This window comes from Populus alba, chromosome 6 (assembly GCF_005239225.2).
Source record: "Populus alba chromosome 6, ASM523922v2, whole genome shotgun sequence".
NCBI classification, from domain to species: Eukaryota; Viridiplantae; Streptophyta; class Magnoliopsida; order Malpighiales; family Salicaceae; genus Populus; species Populus alba.
In genome coordinates, this window is record NC_133289.1 from 3,107,129 (window position 1) to 3,126,459 (window position 19,331).

At 35.2% G+C, this 19,331-nt stretch overlaps 3 protein-coding genes across 7 annotated transcripts; 1 reads left to right on the top strand and 2 right to left on the bottom strand.

The window, feature by feature from the left end:
* Positions 1-1,342: 1,342 nt before the first annotated feature.
* Positions 1,343-4,478, bottom strand: LOC118053136 (cystathionine beta-lyase, chloroplastic-like). Of its 4 annotated transcripts, none has more exons than XR_012170128.1 (8): positions 4,184-4,478; positions 3,992-4,104; positions 3,103-3,194; positions 2,512-2,599; positions 2,318-2,429; positions 1,867-1,956; positions 1,700-1,781; positions 1,343-1,481 (listed from the first exon to the last, which is right to left on the bottom strand). XR_012170128.1 is itself a non-coding variant. In XM_073409914.1 (8 exons), the coding sequence occupies exons 3-7, from the start codon at positions 3,140-3,142 to the stop codon at positions 1,739-1,741; spliced, it is 366 nt and encodes a 121-aa protein (XP_073266015.1). In that variant the 5' UTR covers positions 3,143-3,194; positions 3,992-4,104; positions 4,184-4,478; the 3' UTR covers positions 1,343-1,481; positions 1,700-1,738. The 4 variants fall into 4 exon arrangements, 2 of the variants coding, with proteins under 2 accessions (XP_073266015.1, XP_073266016.1); XM_073409914.1 differs by having other exon boundaries at positions 1,867-1,949; XR_012170129.1 differs by having other exon boundaries at positions 1,428-1,481; positions 1,707-1,781.
* Positions 4,479-4,748: 270 nt separating this feature from the next.
* LOC118053052 (tubulin-folding cofactor B) lies at positions 4,749-7,564 on the top strand. The gene is made up of 8 exons (XM_035064190.1): positions 4,749-4,908; positions 4,987-5,138; positions 5,243-5,361; positions 5,519-5,580; positions 6,038-6,079; positions 6,318-6,451; positions 6,995-7,064; positions 7,281-7,564. The coding sequence occupies exons 1-8, from the start codon at positions 4,804-4,806 to the stop codon at positions 7,326-7,328; spliced, it is 732 nt and encodes a 243-aa protein (XP_034920081.1). The 5' UTR covers positions 4,749-4,803; the 3' UTR covers positions 7,329-7,564.
* Positions 7,565-9,773: 2,209 nt separating this feature from the next.
* On the bottom strand, positions 9,774-17,527 carry LOC118053037 (condensin-1 complex subunit CAP-D2). Of its 2 annotated transcripts, XM_035064167.2 has the most exons (17): positions 17,325-17,526; positions 16,504-16,847; positions 16,199-16,359; positions 14,925-16,107; positions 14,583-14,774; positions 13,774-14,436; positions 13,510-13,683; positions 13,281-13,348; positions 12,978-13,200; positions 12,793-12,892; positions 12,581-12,696; positions 12,439-12,496; positions 11,696-11,847; positions 11,404-11,605; positions 10,440-10,577; positions 10,268-10,361; positions 9,774-10,067 (listed from the first exon to the last, which is right to left on the bottom strand). In XM_035064167.2, exons 1-17 carry the CDS (start codon positions 17,455-17,457, stop codon positions 10,064-10,066), a joined length of 4,005 nt encoding a protein of 1,334 aa, XP_034920058.1. In that variant the 5' UTR covers positions 17,458-17,526; the 3' UTR covers positions 9,774-10,063. The 2 variants fall into 2 exon arrangements, with proteins under 2 accessions (XP_034920058.1, XP_034920059.1); XM_035064168.2 differs by lacking the exon at positions 9,774-10,067 and having other exon boundaries at positions 10,264-10,361; positions 17,325-17,527.
* Positions 17,528-19,331: the final 1,804 nt, after the last annotated feature.

Here is a 19,331-nt window from a genome sequence, read left to right on the forward strand (position 1 = left end):
TTTGAACATGATCCCTTTGGTTTTAAAGAGCTTGTTTTAATTTTTTTTCTCAAAAATTTTTAATATTAAAACTAATTTCCATATTCAATAATTTTAACTTGAAAGAACATTTAAAAAAACACTTTTCTTTATTTAAAAAGAAAATATGAGATAAAAATTATAGAGGATGCAATATTCAATATGAATTTTAATGAAGGAAATAAGGTGATAAAGTAATTTAATTTATTTAAATGATTATAAAATGATGAAGATTGTGCCTGGTTTTGTAAAAACTGGAAGTTGATTGTGGTACAGGAAAAGGAGCAAATAATTAAGATTTTAGGTGGACAAGACGATCCGTATGCATGATTGCTTCAAGTATTGTACTTTCTAAGTTGACCCGTAGGAGTTTCCAGGCCTGTGACCTGGGAAGAAGATGACAGTGATTGATTGCTCACCTTGATTGAAAATAACTCAGCTAATGTCTAAATAGATTAAAAAAAACCCTCAATTTACTATTTTTATACTGTTATTTTGGGTTAACTCAAACCCAAAATAACAGTATAAAAAGAGTAAATTTAGGGTTTATATATATATAACAGAAAAAATGGATAATGCATCTTAAAATGCTCGACACATCCCAGCTTCAAAATCTTTTTCTAGCTGCCATGATATGTACCCAGGAAAACTTCAGGGGCAGTCGTAAAGCAATGCTACTTGCCTCGTCCTTTGTCACTTAGCTAAACACTAAGCATCATCTTGTAGTTTTGATTTGTTTATGATTGTTATCGTGATGTGCAGTGTGTTTTTAAAAATATTTTTGATTTTTGATATTAGTATATTAAAATTATTAAAAAAGTATTTTTTAATATTTTTTTTAAATAAAAAATCAGAAACTACCGCAGACACCCACTCAGCTGATTGCATATACCATTTATAGAAATGGACAGAAGAATTTATACGAAAGCAGCTGCTCCGCTCACTTTTATTGTGGTGAATGCATCCTAAAGAACACCGTCTCTCCAACATCATCTTTCACCATGCAGATTTCTCAGGGGTTTAATCAATTGGATTTTAAAATATTACCCCCACAAAAATATTTTCAAGTCATGATAAGCTTTGAGTAGGAAAAATGATTACCAAAACTGATTATGCTGAAATACTTGGTAGTCTCAACAACGCGCTTTGAGAGTGCCGGTGACCCGTTAAAAAGCTAAGCACAGATCCTGCACCCTTTGCCTGCAAGAGCTGTTAACAAACAAAAGGGCTTTCTTATGTAAGAGGTTTCACACTGCAAGAACAAGGTTCATATCTAAGCTACAATTAAAGTCAGGCACACCTGAGAACAGTGCAAATCACGTCCAGGATGAACAGGAAGACCAGCATACTTTACTTTCTTCATCCGTGGATGTGATGAAAAGACTCCGCAATTTTCTGTGCATTATCCTGCCCGAGGTAAATAAGTATTCTGTGCATTCTCCTGCCGGAGGTAAATAAGTATTCTGCAAAAAAGTATTCTGTGCGAGGTAAACAGAATGAACTGTTTGCAAATGCAATAAATTGTTAGGCATTAACGTTTGCTCACAAGCTCTCCACTCAAAAGATCAACATAATATTTTCAACAAGTACACGATTATTAGAAAAAGACTTCAAGATAGCAAAGGAAACAAAAGACATCCCTTACAATTGCACTAAGAAATACACAAGTTAGAGCCACAACCTTTCACCTTTTACCACAAGCACGCCTGCCATGACATTACTATGTCCAGCTATAAATTTTGTCGCTGAGTGCATCACAGTGTCTGCAAGGACAAGAAAAATTCAAAACTAAGCACTAGGAAGAACAGCAGTTCCTAAAATGTTAGGACCACAAAACATCGGCCAGACCTGTTCCAAGTTCCAACGGCTGTGATAATACTATTCTTTACCAATACAAGTGCACCATATGCACGAGCCATCTTTGCAATTTTCTGAAACCTTGACAAGACCAGCAAACCATCGTAAAAAAACACAGATATAAAAACACAAGAACAATTGACAGCACTTAAAAACTGATAATAAAAAAGAGAAAGGGGGAGAATAGTTATGGACAATATATCACAGCATCACGGGTCACTATTGCTCAACCTTTTTAATTATGGAAAAGATATACCAACCATAACTCTCTTTTTTCACAGTATCAAGCACAATTACCAAATTTCATTTTTTCATACATGCATAATATAAATAACATAAACCATTAACAGCAAACACTTCCATATGAAAAACTCACAAATGGTCAAATAAGGACACTTATTGACAAACAAATTTCTTCACTTTGAGAAAGTAAGACTCTTACACGAATATCAGAAATTTGTTGACGAGGGCTAGCTGGGCTCTCTAGCCACATGAGCTTTGTTCGGGGACCAATTGCAGATGCAACTTCATGTAAATCACTTGTATCTACCCATCTGCACATTGCTAAGCATAAGTATCTCAGATTTCAGATACAGCAGGACCATGATAAACAAGAAATAAAGAAATCATACTAACTTCACCACAATTCCAGTTTTTGGAGTTACTTTTGACAACAATCGGTCAGAACCACCATAAATGTCTTCTCCAACAACAATTTCCTGGCCTAAGATGACATTTGAACAGGTTAACATAAGAATTTACACGCAACTTTTGGATTAACTATCTCTGGCCATATTAAGAATGAAGTAGACAAACCATCTAGTAGGTGGTTCAGTGTTAAGAGCTTGAAACCAAGGGGTTTGCTTTCCATGTGGTTTTAGGTTCGAGCCCTGAGGTTGCTAATATTGATGGCTACTAGAGGTTTACCTGGTCATTAACTTCAGGGAACGTGGGGATTAGTTGAGGTACGCTCAAACTGGCCTGAACACTCCATGCGAATAAAAAAGAAAGAAAGAAGTAGACATTCTACAGACACAAGTTTGCATAAACATGTGCTAAGTATGGACCTCATAACCTTGAACCTGTGGCAAAATGTTTAGAGCCAGTTACAGATCTCCAGACCATAACAGGCAGGGGCTATTTTGAAACATAGGTAATAGTGTGGCATGGTGGATAAAATACTGGTTGTATGTGGAAAGAAGAGACAGCCAAAGGAGTGAAAAGCACCTCTTTCAACAAGATGAGTGACAGCAGTCAAAGCAGCCATTCCACTTGTAAAGCAGAATGCTCGATCTCCTTTTTCTAGCTTTGCCAGGAGGCTAAAAATTAGAATAAGAACAGAAATAAGCTTACGAGAAGGGAGGTGGAAGGAGAAACAACTAAGTTGGTCCTATAAATACTTGTGAAGACGGCTTTCCAGCGTTATATAGACCAACAAACAAAACGTATACCTTAACGTATACCTTTCTAAGGCATCCCTTGTAGGATTTCCACTTCTAGTATGATCATAGATTCATATTGACCATTTTCTATAGCCGATGGATGCAATATAAAGCATGAAAAACAAATTCATTAAAACCCAAAATATGAAATGATGTTAAGCATGTGTTATGTATGAAATACGAACAAGAAAATAGTAGATAAAAAAGGGAATTACGTCCATGTCGAAAGCATCCGAACTTGCACAAGCTTCTTGTACTAATATTGTCCATGATTAATTGAGCTCTCTATCCCTATTCTCATCACATGCAGTTCAAACTTGATACTTTCTAGCCCCATTTTCGTTATAAATACGACATGACAAAAACATCAAAATTTCACTTTTCATCTACCCCGTCATCTATAACACACAATGGATAAAGATAACACTTGAATTTTTATATAAAAGAGAGAGATTAAGAATATTTATTTTTCTGACATCTCTATAATTTTATTTGTGTATAAAAAAAATATATTATAATAATAACAATCTTGAGTTTTTTATTCCTGATATTGCTATATCTTTGATACAGAATTTTAAGGATAATACAAGACAATCAAATTTGAATTTGACCTTATATTAAGCAGCTTTATAAATAAGCATAATTTTTAATCCTATCGGTACTTACAACATTACCTGCTAAAATGTAGTTGTGTGGTAAAGTGGTGTCCTCATTGCACCATATGGATCAAACTTTTTCTCAAAGTTCATCAATTTTGTCGAAATACTAAGTTTCTTAATCTCAATTTCTGCAAAAAGAAGCATACTTTTCATTATACCCGTAAATTCAAATAACAATAACAATAACAATAACAAAAAAAGGCTTACCATTTAAACACTCTGCTACACCACCACCCAAAGCTGGATTCCTAACATGAATATCTCAATCTTTCAAGCAATTGACTTCGAAATTCTTTGATAACATCAAATTCTTTCCCTTCAAATTATTTTCCTTTTTAAACCAAATACTTGCAGGCAAAAACCCACATGAAAAACCCTGCAAAAGCACCCACAGAAGAAAAGGAAATTCAGAATTGCTAACCCATTGAATTTTAAAACAAACCCACAAAAAAAATAAAAAGAATAATAAGAAGAAGAGGGTATATGTTACGTAAAAGGAAGTTGCAATGTTGGCTCAATCACAGCACCAGTCAACAAGCATTTAACTTGCGATCAATAGTGATGGGCCTGTGGATTTGTCAAAGAATATATTTTTTTTTTCATATATACATATGGACCATCTTTGAGAAGCAAGACACTCGACCTATTTACCAAAGGGCTTATTAAAGGACTAATAGCGATGGACCTGTGGATTTGTCAGAAAGCAGCGGGGCCCTTTTTTTTTGTGAGCTCAGGTGGGCCTATCACTTTCTCAAAAAAATAATAATTTATATAGCAAAAGAGGGCGGTGTTGTTATCGTTTTGCAGCGAACTCTCAAATCTCTCTAATGGCATCATCTCGCTTCCAGATTCAACCTGACGAGTCAGTCCTCTTACGAGTCACTCACTCCAATATCAAGTCTTTCTCTGCTGAAATTCGCTTCTCACTTCAGGTACAAAACCCACAAACACTTTTAGCTGAATCACAAGTTTCATTCACTGAAACTTGGATAAATTTGTATTATTTTTAGTCTTCAGTGGAAGCTGTTAAAGATAAGCTATGGAGAAAATGTGGGACTTCAGTGAATTCAATGCAACTTGAGCTTTATGATGATGCAAACTCAAAAATCTCTAATTTAACTGATGATTCTAGACCTCTTGGTTTCTACTCTCCTTTTGATGGGTTAGTGTTTTTTTTTTTAAAAATGGGTTTGATTGTTGGAAATGTAGGTTTTTTGGGTTTCTCGAATTGAGTGATTAATGGGTTTTTATTTGTTGGGTTAAAAGGTATCGGTTGCATATAATAGATCTGGATCCTTCATCAGTAACAGCTGGTGGGTGGCTGGAAGATATTTCATCGGTGGAGAAATATTCAATTTCTGAAGAAGCTTATGATAAACGTGATGGTAAGCAATTGGATTTTATTTGTTCGGATTAATTTCTTAGTAATTATTTTATGAATGTAAAAGGGTTTTTTTTTTTTTTTGAGTAAATGTTGTTCTTGCAGACCACATTTCGGGTTTTACTGGTTAAGGAATTTATTTCTTCTTTTGCGCTTTTCAGGCACTTTTAGAAAATTTAAAGAAAAAATGGCAGCCCAAAATCCATCAGCTTTTGCGCCTAAGGTAATCTTCAGTGATTTGAGGTTCTTTACCCCTTGTTTGTTCTTTAATTTTTTTATTTATTTATTTTGGCAATAATATGAGTGGAAAATTTTAAGGAGGAGGAACAACCCAAGTGAGAGTAATTAATTATTCAGTAATTTCGGTGTGCGTATACCCTTTCTCACGTTCACTTGGAGTCCATTTGTGGTAATTATGAGTTCAAGTGAGAAAGCACCATGCCATGTGAGGTGAAAATCTGCATCTAGTAAGGTGCTCTATTTTCAAATTTGTGCCTGAAAATTTGAATGTGCTATTTTATTCATGATTTTTGCTTCGATAATGTAGTGTGGAAGTGTATATAAAATGGCCTCTTTCAGTGTGTTTGTTTATCTTGATTCAAAAAGTGATATTTTTTGTCAGCATTCTATGAGCTAGTGAGGGGAAATTTAGTTTTCTCTCATTTGTGTTTCATTCACAGATAACAGATGACTACATGGAAGAGCTTTGTGCAAATATCAAGGTCAGTTATTCCCTTCCCAATTGTTTTCTTTGTTTTGGTGGTTTCAGAGATGGTTGAGACTTTGGGTTAAATCTTGTATCCACTTTTAGGTACACGGCGTGAATGGATTCTTAACTTTATTTCTCAATTGCATTTTGAGTTTTTCCTTGCAGCATATCTGTTGACCATTTTTGTCCTATCCACTTCCTTATTCAACAATTCTTTTTTATATATATTTTCCAATTCTCCAAATGATTAGGTGGGTGATAGATGTGAAATTGATCCAGGGGAGAAAAGAGGGGTTGTCAAATATGTTGGTCGAGCAGAATCTCTCGCACCAGGTTTTTGGGTAGGAGTTCAGTTTGATGAACCATTCGGAAAACATGATGGCATGTATGTATACTAATCTCTCTCTCTCTCTCTCTCTCTCTGTTATTAATAGGAACTTCGAAGTGTGGTGCAGGAAAACAGGATAAATGTGCTGACATACTCTGTTTCAGAATATCAATGATGTTGTGTAGGAGTAGATAGGCAGTCTTAAATGTTATTTTGATTCAATGTTGGAATTTCTTGCAAAAGTCAGTATTACCAGATTCTGGTGGTAAATGGTGTCTGAATTGACTGTACATGAGTATGTTGGGCATTTCACCAATTCCTTTTTACATATGCAGTTGGCCTGCCCTTCACAGAATTACTGTTCTTTGATTAGTCTGTTGGACTGAAAATTTGAATCACCCAGCCTTGGGTATGTGTAGGTATATGTATAGTTCATGAACCAAAACCTCTTGAGTGATTTTGACCGAGTTAGCTGTCCTCATTTTTGGTATCCTGGTTTACATTGTTGGTGTTGTACTATGCTAATAGGCATTTAAAATCTTTCTCACAGATCATTCTGTGCTGCGTCCAATTATTTATTTCTTTCTTGATCATTTTCAGGGTAAAAGGAGTGCGCTACTTTGACTCTCCTCCACTTCATGGTGCTATGATTAGGCCAGACAAAGTAAAGGTTTGTATAGAACTATGTTCTCATGATGCTTCTGTGCCGGGTCTGTCCATCACTGATGATCCAATGAAAGCACACATCATACTGCTGTTTGAGACTTGGAGTGGATATAATTTCATGCATATGAAATCTAGATCATTCTAATGTTAAATGTCTGATATCAAACTGCTCATTTTGCTCGTGGATTTGATGAACAGAGCCTTCTCTATATGATTTCAGGTTGGTGACTATCCAGAAAGAGATCCTTTCGAAGAGGAAGAAATATAACCCCTTCGGAGAAGCGAGAATTATCCCTCGAACTTTTATCTTCAACGTAATCGATTTGTTTTTGGTTTTAAGATTGAAGAATGTAAACACATACAGTTATTCAGGTAACTCTGAGAGCTTGATTGTACAACAAAGGGCAGGTTACCATGCTTCCTCGGTTGGTAGGAAGTGAAGATATCTTGTATCTGATGGAGAATAGATCAATTTCTGAAATAGTTTGACCTGTTTTTTTGCCAGTCTGATAACCTGCAAAGTGCCCGACATTGCTGCAAAGTGACATCGTTTTTGTTATCATACTTGAATGCAATCAGAGTCTTGCCAGTTGCCAAAGCTTATCTTTGCTCTTCGCAAACTACCCCTTAGTTTTACCTAATTCCCTAGTCAGGGACATTAATGCATTTTAACACCACGTTGACACACGAAGATAATAGTATAATGTTGATTTATCTCACTGAACGAGCTTCTTAATCGTAGCTTATACAGAGATGTGGTATCATGCATGGTTATCAGACCTTACAAAGCTTGGGGTATTGAGCTGTCATATAATTTCGAGTAAACAATATTATTTTAATTTTATTAAAAAACTTCCTTTGTTTTAACCCAACTAGGTTTATTCAGGCTTGGCAGGTTGCGAGTTAATCTATTATTAAGTAATCTAGAATCTAGCATCAATGTAGAAATGGTTCATAATAAAACATGGTCCAAATTAAGCTCTAAATTGCTGAGTTACTGTATAAACTTTTAGGTCAAATTGAGTTTAATCTTTTTCAACAGTTATTTATTAAACTTTATTATTCTAATACTTAATCTTATAATTAATTCCAACATATATCAAACATTTCCTATAATCTATTGTTAATTTCTCACCTTAGAATTACTGTGTGGGTATGTTTGCAAAGTCATGTGGGTTATGTTTGCTCATTTTGATGGTGTATGAATTCTATGGAATCATCTATGATATTTACCCCCTTTAATCTTATGAATTCTATCAAATTATTTTCAAAAGCTTGTTCTCTTTTGATTGCATTCATGGCGTTTCATGGCCAATGACATCCTTCTGTCTGTATGCCTTCCTTGGAAAACTAACAAGAGTTGTGTTTTTATACAGACAAGGGAGAAAGAATTGAAAAATCATAATAACATGGTTTTATGAGATATATAAGAAAAAAACAAATTGACCACACTAAAATTATAGTTTGAAAATCCCAGGCATGGTCAATTATTTCAAATCAAAACTGAGTATTTTTCTAAGGTACAGACGCAATTTATATTTTATTTTAAAAAAAAGTTCAGGTTATAAAGTCATTGAATTAACCTGCGGCTCATGAAATCAACCCAAATTTATTATTTTTTTCTACAACATTTTTAACTGAAAAAATCATTGATGTTGACCTATATAAGTCTACACCATGATTAGTTGAGTCAATTAAATAACAAATCAATTAAATCAATGTTAAAATCGATTCAACTTGAAGCCTATTCTAAATTAGAATTACAAATTCTTTTAATCAACCAAACAAACCAAGCCAACTTTAACAACAATGGGTTATAAAAATTCAAACCATCAGTGTTTAACCCTTAAACAGTAGCAAGATGCTCAAATCTTTTATAGAAGGCTTAATGAATGACACTAAACTGGAAACGCAATCTAACTTGTATTTTAAAAAAATTTGAAATTGTTTATTTTACTTAAAAATAATATTTTTTATTATTTTTTAATTATTTTGATGTACTGATATTAAAAATAATTTTTTAAAAATAAAAAAATATTATTTTAATATATTTTTAAATAAAAAATAATTTAAACCCCAATATAATCTCATAAAGAAGAGAAGCGAGGGCTGACAGTAATGAACCTTGTTGGAATGCATCCGAGCCCCTTTTTTTTCTTCCTTGTTTTCTCAGGCGGGCCTTCAATGCTCAATTTCTCAAAAAACAAATCAAGAAATCAATTTTAAAGAGTAGCAACGGCATTTGTTTTGCAGCACTCTCAAAATTTTATATTCCTCTAATGGCATCATCTACGACGAGTCACTTACTCCAATCTCAAGTCTTTCTATGAACAAGTCTTCAATGTGATTTCAGGTTTGTTCCCATCACAGATAGAGATGCTTTCTAAGAGTAAGAAATATAATATAAACCTTTGGAGATGCGAGAATCATTCCTCGCCTTTTACATTCAACATCAACGTAATTTTTTTTTTTTTGGCTGGAAGATTGATGCATGTCAGTACATACAGTGAAAATATTCAGGAGCAAAGAACTGAAACTGAGCTTGATTGCACAATCAAAAGCAGGTGACGATGCTTACTATGTTGGTTGACATGATAGTTGATATTGGAAGAGAAGAAAATATATCAATTTCTGAAATAATTCGTTTAAGACCTGTTTTTGTTGGATCGTTTTTCAAAAACAAATACCAATGTTGAGAGGTAATAAAATTGGCTGAGATAATCTAAATCAAATAGAATCTTTACAGTGAAAATCGTAGACGTAAGTAGTTTTTAATTCATCAAGCAAAAAAGGGTAAAAAGTAAAACCTTAGTTCCAGAACTGTGTGGTGCATTTTTTCATTACACAAATGCATACAGACTGCAATACATCTTTGTAGCCATTCTTTAAGTAAAAGAAGCAATATGCTACAAATACCTTCTCAAAAACTTGAAACTTTACTTTTCTTCATTTATGGAAAAGCAAAGACTGGTCTGCAAGCTACCCCTACTTCTCTCTTTTTTTCTATCTGCATGATCACATAAAAAATTTGTCACTCTTTTATAGACCTGATACGGTGAGCTAGAACTAAAAGGTACTGGACAACAGCAACAGCTCTGACAATCATGGGTAAGGCCAAATTCTCGTGGATTGTTTTTTCTTGTGGAAATTTGTACACAAGAGCATGCGGCACATACATACGCATGGAGATAATATTTTGAAACCTACCTTTGCTTTGACCTGGCGGATCTTCTAGTTGATGCAGAAATATCACCACTCTCACCCTTCACTTTGCTTTCCGTAGCTCTAGATTTGGAGGCCACTGTAAAAGATAGCAGATTATAGCAACAGTTGAAAACAGTTGACTGTAGTTACAATAGAGTCAGAGAACTTGAATGACCTTTTGACTGCACTTCAGTGCCATCTGACTCCATGCCTGTCACCTCACTTGAAGTACCTGAATATTCACCTGACCTGTCGACCTCAGAATCCGATGATTTAACCATTTCTTCCATGGATGGATCATCGATTTCACCATCTGCATCATTGGTTACCAAGCGTAGGCAGAAAGTGTCATTTATAAGCACAGATCTTACAAACAGGAACACAATTCTTAAAAGGCTAGTTGAACCGAACATTCTTGGCTTAAAGGCCAATACCATATCCACAAACAATGCAGTGCGTCCAGGTAATATGGCCCTAAAAGGCTACACCTTCACTAAGGTTCCATCAATTATTTAACCCTTTGGAACGAATGAAGCCTATTCAAGATGGAACTAAATTTTAGAAAACAAAATGTGTTACATTGAAAAGATGAGATGTATTTGACATTAGTTGGAACCAAGGTACTGAAAGAGAAATTAGAATCAGTAAATAGTTCACCAAATTTGCGTTCCACACTAAAAAAACAAGATATTAATAACCTAAAAAAAAAACAGTGAAATCCTGAAAAAGACATCCGAGTCAACAAGTTATATCTTGAACTGGCACACAATAAGCAAGAGTACGATGCCTGGCAATATATCCTAGCACAATCCAAGGCTTAAGTACATCTAATCACCTAAAGGGACGAAGATTTGATCAGACCTATAAAGCATGTTGTGGAAAGGCTGAATCTACAAAATATCCTATCGATACTTCTTACCTTTTAGGGGTGTATTCATCAGCAGAAAAAGGATATCAAGAGTGTCATCTGACATGTACATTGTTTTAACTAGGTAATTCAAAAGCTTCCAAAATATAGCGATGAATGTCTTAGGAAAATCTGGAAGCACGGGGAAAGTTCCAAGGCATTAAACATTGAAACTAGCACCCCCTTCCAAAAAAAAAAAAATAAAAATATATATATATATTACTGTACCAACCTTCAATAACATCTGATCCTTCACTCACTTCTCCTTCATCTCTAGCCACCGCACAACCTTCCATGCCACCGATTTTCTGCTGATGAATTTGGGCATTTCTTGCTGTCACTTCCTGTTCTTTCTTCTCCATGTGGAACTTAGTAAGCTTCTCCTCAAATTCCTCAATGCACAATTTAAGTTCTGGTTTTGCAAACTTCTTAGCCTGTTTGCACATAATGAAAATGGAAAGCATACCATTAAATCATTACAAATGATGGGATGGAAGAGGAACAGGATTACAGAAATCCAATACCTTAATGATTATGCTTTTAAAATTGTCCATGACAGAATCCTCAGACAGGACATGTTCAAACGTCTTAAATGAATCAATGAGTTTTTTCATTCCCTTTTCAGTAAATGCCAGCTGGGAGAGGCAATACGAGATGTATTCCCACTGCCTAGTATCTGCAGCAATACAGAAGTCCACACAGTAAGGAAAAAATCATCTTTATACACTAACAAGCATGGGAGAAAATCATGTGCTACACGTAAAAACAAAAGGAACATCTCCATCCATGCATGTTTTTCTTTTTTTTCCTCTGTTTTGTCCTAAAAGCAGGGAGTGTAAGATTAGAGACCAAGTAGTCCAGGAAAAGTCTGCATGCAATTGTAAATAATAATCAAAAATGAAAAAGCAATGAGCATCTCCATCCATGCACAAGGAAATGAGAGTACATTTACAATCTCATGCTTATAAAGGAGATATGGTTTCATGCATCTACGTGAGTGATGGTTTTTAGAACAAATTTGAACAATAATTGAAATAGCTGAATTTGCAAGTATGGTTTAGCACATGCACCATACAAAAGTCATAAATCACTTAAACATTAAAATCAATGCTATCAAACAAGTTCGAATAAGATCATATTTTCTCAGCCAGTAAGTTCGTACTCAGTGTACTATTGCATAACGCAGCAGACTTGTATGATCTGACACCATACGATCACACCAGCTTGGTAAACACTATGTACAGAAGCATAATGAATAAAGACATACCTGTCACTCCACTGAACCTGTTGCAAAGCTTTTCAACAAGAGACTCCATTTGTTTGTCCTGGGGAGAATCAGGGAAGTATAATGTTCAAGTCATTGTTAAGGGCAAATACTTGCTAAATCAACTCAGTTGAGCAGTCTATACCTTTTTAATGGACCCAATTAAAAACTGCATGATGTTGCAGAAAGTCTCCCTTTTCAGCTCCTGGTTGGATAATTTGCCAAGTATATCTGGAAGTAAGTTGTATATAGGATTGCTTCCTGCATTATAGTTACGAAAACAATTCAGCATCCATTTTCCAAGAGAAATGACCAAATGACTTGGCATGGCATTACTAGTTAAGTATCAATATTTACCTTTCTTTGACAGCTCATGAAAGAAAAGTTTAGCGAGATTTGAAATCCTCTCCTGTTCATCTTCTAATCTTATAGCCATCTCATTTATATAACCTTTAACCTGATAAGCAAATGCCCAGAATCAGATATTGTATCATTAAAATAGCAGAGAAAGAACGGTAAAAGAGATTAGCAGGTTCTCTGACCTTCATCATATCATTTAATATGAGATGTGAAAGTACCAGCACAGCATTTTTCCTAACAGAAACCGAAGGATCTCGTAAGCGAGCATACATGTTTTCAGTCCATGGTTCTAACAGATTAGGAAACCGAACTGCCAAATCTCCAAGAGCAATAGTGCAGTTTGAACGAACAGTTTCTGATGGTGCACTTTCCACAACTGTGAAGAGAAGCTGGAGATTTGCATCACTGAGAACACATTCACCCCGAAGTTAGGCATAAGCTTTTCATGAGCGTGAGTGAGAGAAAGAGGACGGGGGAGGTCTCACCAAAAATCTGGATCAATAATCATAAATCGACAAAGAGCAAGCATTCCAGATGCCTGTAGTTCAGGATACTGAAAAACATAAAGTCCTGTTAGTTTCACTGAAAAATTGGAGGATATTCAATTATTCATGGAAAACAAAAGATGATGATCGCATCATGTCATACACAAATCTCTTAAAGAAGAAAGCAAACGTGAAGGCTTTGTAAAGCCAGAAAAGCTAATAGAATCACCTTTTGCATCAAACTAAAATTTCTACAAAGCTTCGACAGGAAAGGTGCACAAAGCCCTATCAAATATTTCTCTTTGGAACCACCAGCAACAATCTCTTTCTCTGCTCTCTCAGAGAGTGTATCCAGAATTGCATCTTCAGAGGCAGAAACACCGAGCTCCGCATTGATGTTATCCTGCAACAAATAGTCAAAGAGATATTCCAAATTAAAAGCTGGAGTTTGTTGTACATGACAATGATGTATAGTACGAAATGTTCAACCTACCTTTGGTGTATCATCTTGTTTTACACCATTATTTTGAGCATTCTGTCCATCAGCTCCCAATCTATCCCTCTTCAGCTTCTGTTTTTGGATCTTCCGAACACAGGTTTCTATGTATAGTAACTGATTCATGGCAACATGACTTGTGACAAATAAATATCTACTAATTTTTGCTACTTGAACTGTTGTAAGAATATCAGCGCTGCCACTTTCAATATCATTCTGCAAGTCATCTCCTCCACTACAAATGAAAACAGAACTAAGAGACTTCTTTACAAGATCAGCAGCTAGGGTTTCCGGAGTGGGATGAATTGTATATATGACACCTATTGCTTTATCAGCAGCAGCATACCATGTGTTTTCTGGAAGCCAAGAGCCACTAATCAAGTTCTCTAAGAAACCAAACACACGGCTACCATTACTAGCCAACAGCTTTTTCTTGTCCTCTTCTGACAATCTCTGAATGGCAATGCATGCTGTCCTGGCAAGCAAAGGGTCCACTTTAGCCCAACGGCCAAAGCCAATATCAATAATATCTTGCAAGTGTGAGCCAAGAACTCCAGGGGACGCTTTTGCAGCCATGCAAAGCACTGATAAAGCTCCACGACTTTGCTCTGGGGTTGTACCACTAATGTTAAAGCAAAAGAAATCCCATAATGCTGATATCTGCAAAAACAAATGCTTTATGAGAGATCTAAATGTGGCATGAACAGATGAATATTAAGTAAAAGAATATAAAGTAGCACCTTTTAACTTTTAATTAATTACTAACAGCAACTAAAACCTCCAAAATCATATGATAAGAGACTCACTGTGCTTGTGGAGATATCACCTTTGGAAACCAATGCATTGACAATAAATTCCAGAGCTGCAAGATCTCCTATATTTGAATCTATGGCAAGATCCAAAAGATTCTTAGCAGTATCTACTGGATTTTTCCGGACATAAATTGTAATGAAGGCATTCTCCACAGCTTCATAGATGGATTTATCCTGAGAGAATACCTGCAGAATCCAGCATTGATGACAGCATTAATTTCAACAGTTCAAAATATAAGTACAGAGTAGACAACCTTAAAATTAAGAATACATCATCTTTGCTTCCTAACTTGCAGTGTCACTATTTCCCAGGCATGACCAAAATTAAAAACATACCAATGGCAACATCTTACGGAGGCAAGCCTCTGCACCATCAATTTGGAACTGTTTGCACCTCATCAGCAACAAAATTGTGTTCTCAACATCGGTGGCTGAAGATGAAGCCATCAACTGGACAAGCGTAGGCATTGTGGCAGATACGCACTTGGAAAATATCAAGCCAGCCTCCAGAGATGCAACCAAAGCCCTGGTTTGCTCCAAATTCCCAATATCTGGCACTGAGCTATCCTTCTGAGGAATCCCTTCTTCCAGATTAGGCACACTGTCAGTTAAACTCTCCTGCTGTTCCTTAACTGGTTCTTCCATATTCACATCATCCACCTCACCTCCATCATAGGTCTCATTATCAGATTGCAATCCATCCAAAACACTTTCTGCAATTTTATCTGGTTCAAGCTCATTCAACTTCTTATTGTATTGTTCTAATGTTGCTTGAAATGAAGCTATTCGAAGCTGGGGACCAAATGGGTTATGCTGCAACATCATGATAAGCAAATTTAATGCAGCTTTTCTAACTATTGCAGATTTATCCTCCAATCTCCCAGCAGCAACTGCAGCAACCTCATTCCACAGACCAATTGAAACAGAATGCTCTTCACATAGTTCAGCCCAAACTTGAAGAACCCGACTCCTGGTATAGGCAGAAACATCTCGGCAGCGCTCAAGCAAGATTTCCAACATGGCTTGCTTTGTGCGGAGACGAACAGATTTAGAACTGACATCACCCTCAACATCCTTAAATGCCTTTGCCACCAACTTCCCCAGAACAGCAACAAGAGCATTCCTTATCTTATAAGATTCTCCTCCAAAATGTGGGACCAAGACCCCAATGTTAGTTGAAATCAACTTTGGTAGCCGATCAGCAAGCTCTACAAGAAAACGCCCAAGATTTTCAGCCCCAGCAGTGTCTTTCACATAAGCTTTTGGATTAGTCCTCCCAACCTCTCTGATCAAAGAACTGGCAAGGGTGCCATCAGCATACTTCTTCTCAGCCCCAGCAACCGCATCAGCCATGTGGGTAACAACATAGTCATATTTGTGAACTAGGTGCATGATTGAAGCACATGACTGTGCTGTATAGTGGTATTTCGTAGCACAAGCCCCAATTATTCGGCAAAGGGCATCTTTTGTCTCAGAGTCCTTTATAAGTGTTGCATTCTCAAACAAACCAAATGCATTTCTGTAAAACCCCAAATCAAAAAATTTCAAACACAGCACCAAAACATAATTATGGCAAGTCAAAGCAGAACAACATTACTAAGTAAGCTTACTTTGTAATGAAAGAAAGATAATTTTCATCAGGGTCTGTCGATCCAAAGAGCAACGCAAGGTTGATCTCTAGTGAATTAGCAATCAAATTAAGTATCCGACCCCTCTGTGGTTCCCAATTCCATGAATGTACCGACTGTTTCTTCCTATTAGGCCCTGTCATCTAAACCAATCCAACAACAATATCACACCCGACAAGTCACACACGCACAGGCACACACAAAATTCAAAAAAAATAAAACAGCAAACCCAATATCACTCTCACACCTAAAAAACCCTTGAGGTAGCATAATGGCAAATAGATTACCTTAGTTTTGTTATTTGAACTAGCACTTGACTCCTCAGATAGAACAATACTGACGAGGAAAAATGTGTAAATTTTAAGAGCATTTCGATAAGAAGAAACTCGATCAAGCACCGGAGGAGTCTCATTCCCCTTGTCATTATCATCATCCTGACCTTGAAAAACGCGCAAGAGAGAATCCACATTTGGTAGCAAAACACTTAGATTCGACCGAAGACTCTCCACAAGATTGACTTTACCAGATGGAGTTAGACTAGAAAACCCTTTAACTAACGAATATACGTGATCAAACACTTCTTGCTCCTCAATGCAGAATATCTCTTTATCCGACAAATCAAAGGATACTCCTAATCCAACCAAAAAAAAAAAATCAGAGTCTAAAAAAACATTAAAATTGAGCACTTAAAAATTGAATTTTCCATCAGTAATTCAATACATTCACAATTAAAATTATTTCTGATTCCTTTAAAATTAATTGCAAAAAAGCGTCGAAATTGAGCACTTTAATTACATTTTCAAAACACCTAATCCTATAAAAATTCAAAATTTTAAATAATATTTTTTAAAAAAACTAAATCTTTCTGTTTCACTCTGTTATGATTCATAAGAGCAACTAAGTTAAAGAGTTTATTTTCCCTATTATTAACAGTTCACTAAAATATGAAAAATTCGTTTATTTTCCCGCACCTTCTCGAGAAACAAACAAAACCAAACCCTTACCTTCTGAAGAAACAAACAAAAACAACAAGAAGTCCCAAGTTGAAACGAATTAAGACCTGAGGGAATGAATGTAATTAGTGGAATTGAGTAAGGATAGAGCTGACCTTTGACAAATTCTTCGAGTTCAGGAAGACGGAGAGAAGCGACGTCGGTTGGGTTCAGAACGTGGAGACGATTGTCTTCGTTTTCTTCTTCTAAGGATTTTAGATTTTGTGGAAACACAAAATAAGGAGCCATTTTTAGAGAGCCGGGGGGGTTTGCTCTCTGCTTCTCTTTTCGGATCTTCTTTCTTTGCTTGAGGTGGGGGATGAAATTTGAATGGGACACTGAAAAAGGGGAGGGAGCGGGAATTTGCTTGAAGTTATGGGCTCAGACCATTATATTACAGGCCTTTGTATGGGATAAACGGGCCTGGCCATAGAAGGCCCGATAAAAATGGCCCAGTGTGGAATCCATAAGATAGTCGTAAGCAGGTATTAGGGCTTTCATCTAAGTGGCCGTTTGGGAGTGTGTGGTTCACCCGCAACCACATATGATAGTGTTTGGTTAAGGAAAACAAAATGCATCTTGCTGGCGGGACCCGTTAAAATTAGAGATTGAACCGCAGGTTTTGAGAAGCAGCATTTTCCTGCTTCTCGTGGTGGGAAAAGGACTTAACAATGGAGCATGGCTCCACTGTTCACTTGAACAGTTAGTTTTTTTTTTTAATTGCTTTAAAAATTGTTGATTTTTTTTTAAAAAAAATTTATGTTTTACTCAAAAAACTAGTATTTAATATTATTTAATAATACTATATAAATTAGAAGGATATCGCATGATGACGTAATATTTTGTGAAATTTGATTGCAATTCCAATTATGTTATTGCCGGGTCTGGCCCAGTTAAAAAAAATTCAGTTTTTATTTTTATTTTTATTGTGTTCTTTTTAAAAAATTAGAAGAAGATCGCTTGATGACGCAACAAAAAATTTAGTTTTTGTTGTTGCGCGCTTAAAAAACCATGAGAAATATAGTCATTGTTGGATAGATTTCGTATGTGATGACATTGCACATAGTTTAAAGGAATAATAAAAAATATTTGATATCAATATTATTTATTTCATGATGTAATAACAGTAGTTAAATCTATAATATTTAAATTTAAAATCATTAATATTAATATTAATATATATATAATATTATTTTATAACCTCAATTTGAAAAGTATTTTTTTTAACCAAACATATTAAACTACTTTTTCTTCAACCTCAATTTTAACCACAGTTTTAACCAAACACCTATTTTTTCAAATTAACCTCAACTAAAAGTACTTTTTATAAAACAACTTTTTTCAAACCACAACCACAACAGCTACCGCAATACCAAACACACTCTAAACCAATAAGCATGACCTTGACCTCTTTTTTAAACTGTTTTTCATTTAAAGAAAATTTAAATTAATATTTTTTATGTTATTTAAATAAATTGAACTTGCAAAATCATATTACACCACATTAATAAGCACACACTAATTAAAAAATATCTTTATTTGTTACTAAAAATATTCAAGAAAAAACTCAAATAGGTTTAAAATTCAGGAATAAATGAGATTTAATTGAATTTTTTAAAAAATAATTATCTCAACCTATCTTAATTAAAAAACTTGGACACCATGATTTAATTAAATTTTAAAATTTCTAATCCGAATCTAACTTGGTTCAAAGTACAGGAGAGATAAAAACAACACTTCATCAGTAAATACCATACCTTTACTTCTCCTTAATCATGATTAGATAAGAGACAAGATAATAAATATTTATTTCTTAATATCATATAATTTAATTTAATTTTAACATGTAAACTCGAGATGTAACATCATCTTTATTTTATTTTATTTAAAAAAAAAAAGTTGGTGTGGGAGCCAAGAGAACTCTCGCCCAAATAAATATATGTTTTGCAACTTTATTAAAGATGTTACGTGTATTACTTATGGGTTACAGCTTTTCTTTATTTAATGCTTTTAACAATCAATGCTTTTATTGACATGGGTCTCATTGTCTCACTCGACAAGAAATGAATCCTTGGACACCATGCCACGTGTCTTTCATTTGCCAACCAGGTTTTTGTCCAAAA

What these genes read in the sequence shown, in the direction of transcription:
- LOC118053037 (XM_035064167.2), bottom strand. Translation starts at nt 17,457, where the DNA reads ATGGCTCCTTATTTTGTGTTTCCACAAAATCTAAAATCCTTAGAAGAA. An exon ending in GTGATATCTCCACAAGCACA is followed by an intron (nt 14,437 to 14,582) that starts GTGAGTCTCTTA and finishes TTGTTTTTGCAG; the next exon opens with ATATCAGCATTATGGGATTT. An exon ending in ATTATTGATCCAGATTTTTG is followed by an intron (nt 13,201 to 13,280) that starts GTGAGACCTCCC and finishes ATGTGTTCTCAG; the next exon opens with TGATGCAAATCTCCAGCTTC.
- LOC118053052 (XM_035064190.1), top strand. Translation starts at nt 4,804, where the DNA reads ATGGCATCATCTCGCTTCCAGATTCAACCTGACGAGTCAGTCCTCTTA. An exon ending in CATCAGCTTTTGCGCCTAAG is followed by an intron (nt 5,581 to 6,037) that starts GTAATCTTCAGT and finishes TTTCATTCACAG; the next exon opens with ATAACAGATGACTACATGGA. An exon ending in TTCGGAAAACATGATGGCAT is followed by an intron (nt 6,452 to 6,994) that starts GTATGTATACTA and finishes GATCATTTTCAG; the next exon opens with GGTAAAAGGAGTGCGCTACT.
- LOC118053136 (XM_073409914.1), bottom strand. Translation starts at nt 3,142, where the DNA reads ATGGCTGCTTTGACTGCTGTCACTCATCTTGTTGAAAGAG. An exon ending in CACTCATCTTGTTGAAAGAG is followed by an intron (nt 2,600 to 3,102) that starts GTGCTTTTCACT and finishes ATGTCATCTTAG; the next exon opens with GCCAGGAAATTGTTGTTGGA. An exon ending in GCCGTTGGAACTTGGAACAG is followed by an intron (nt 1,782 to 1,866) that starts GTCTGGCCGATG and finishes TTGTCCTTGCAG; the next exon opens with ACACTGTGATGCACTCAGCG.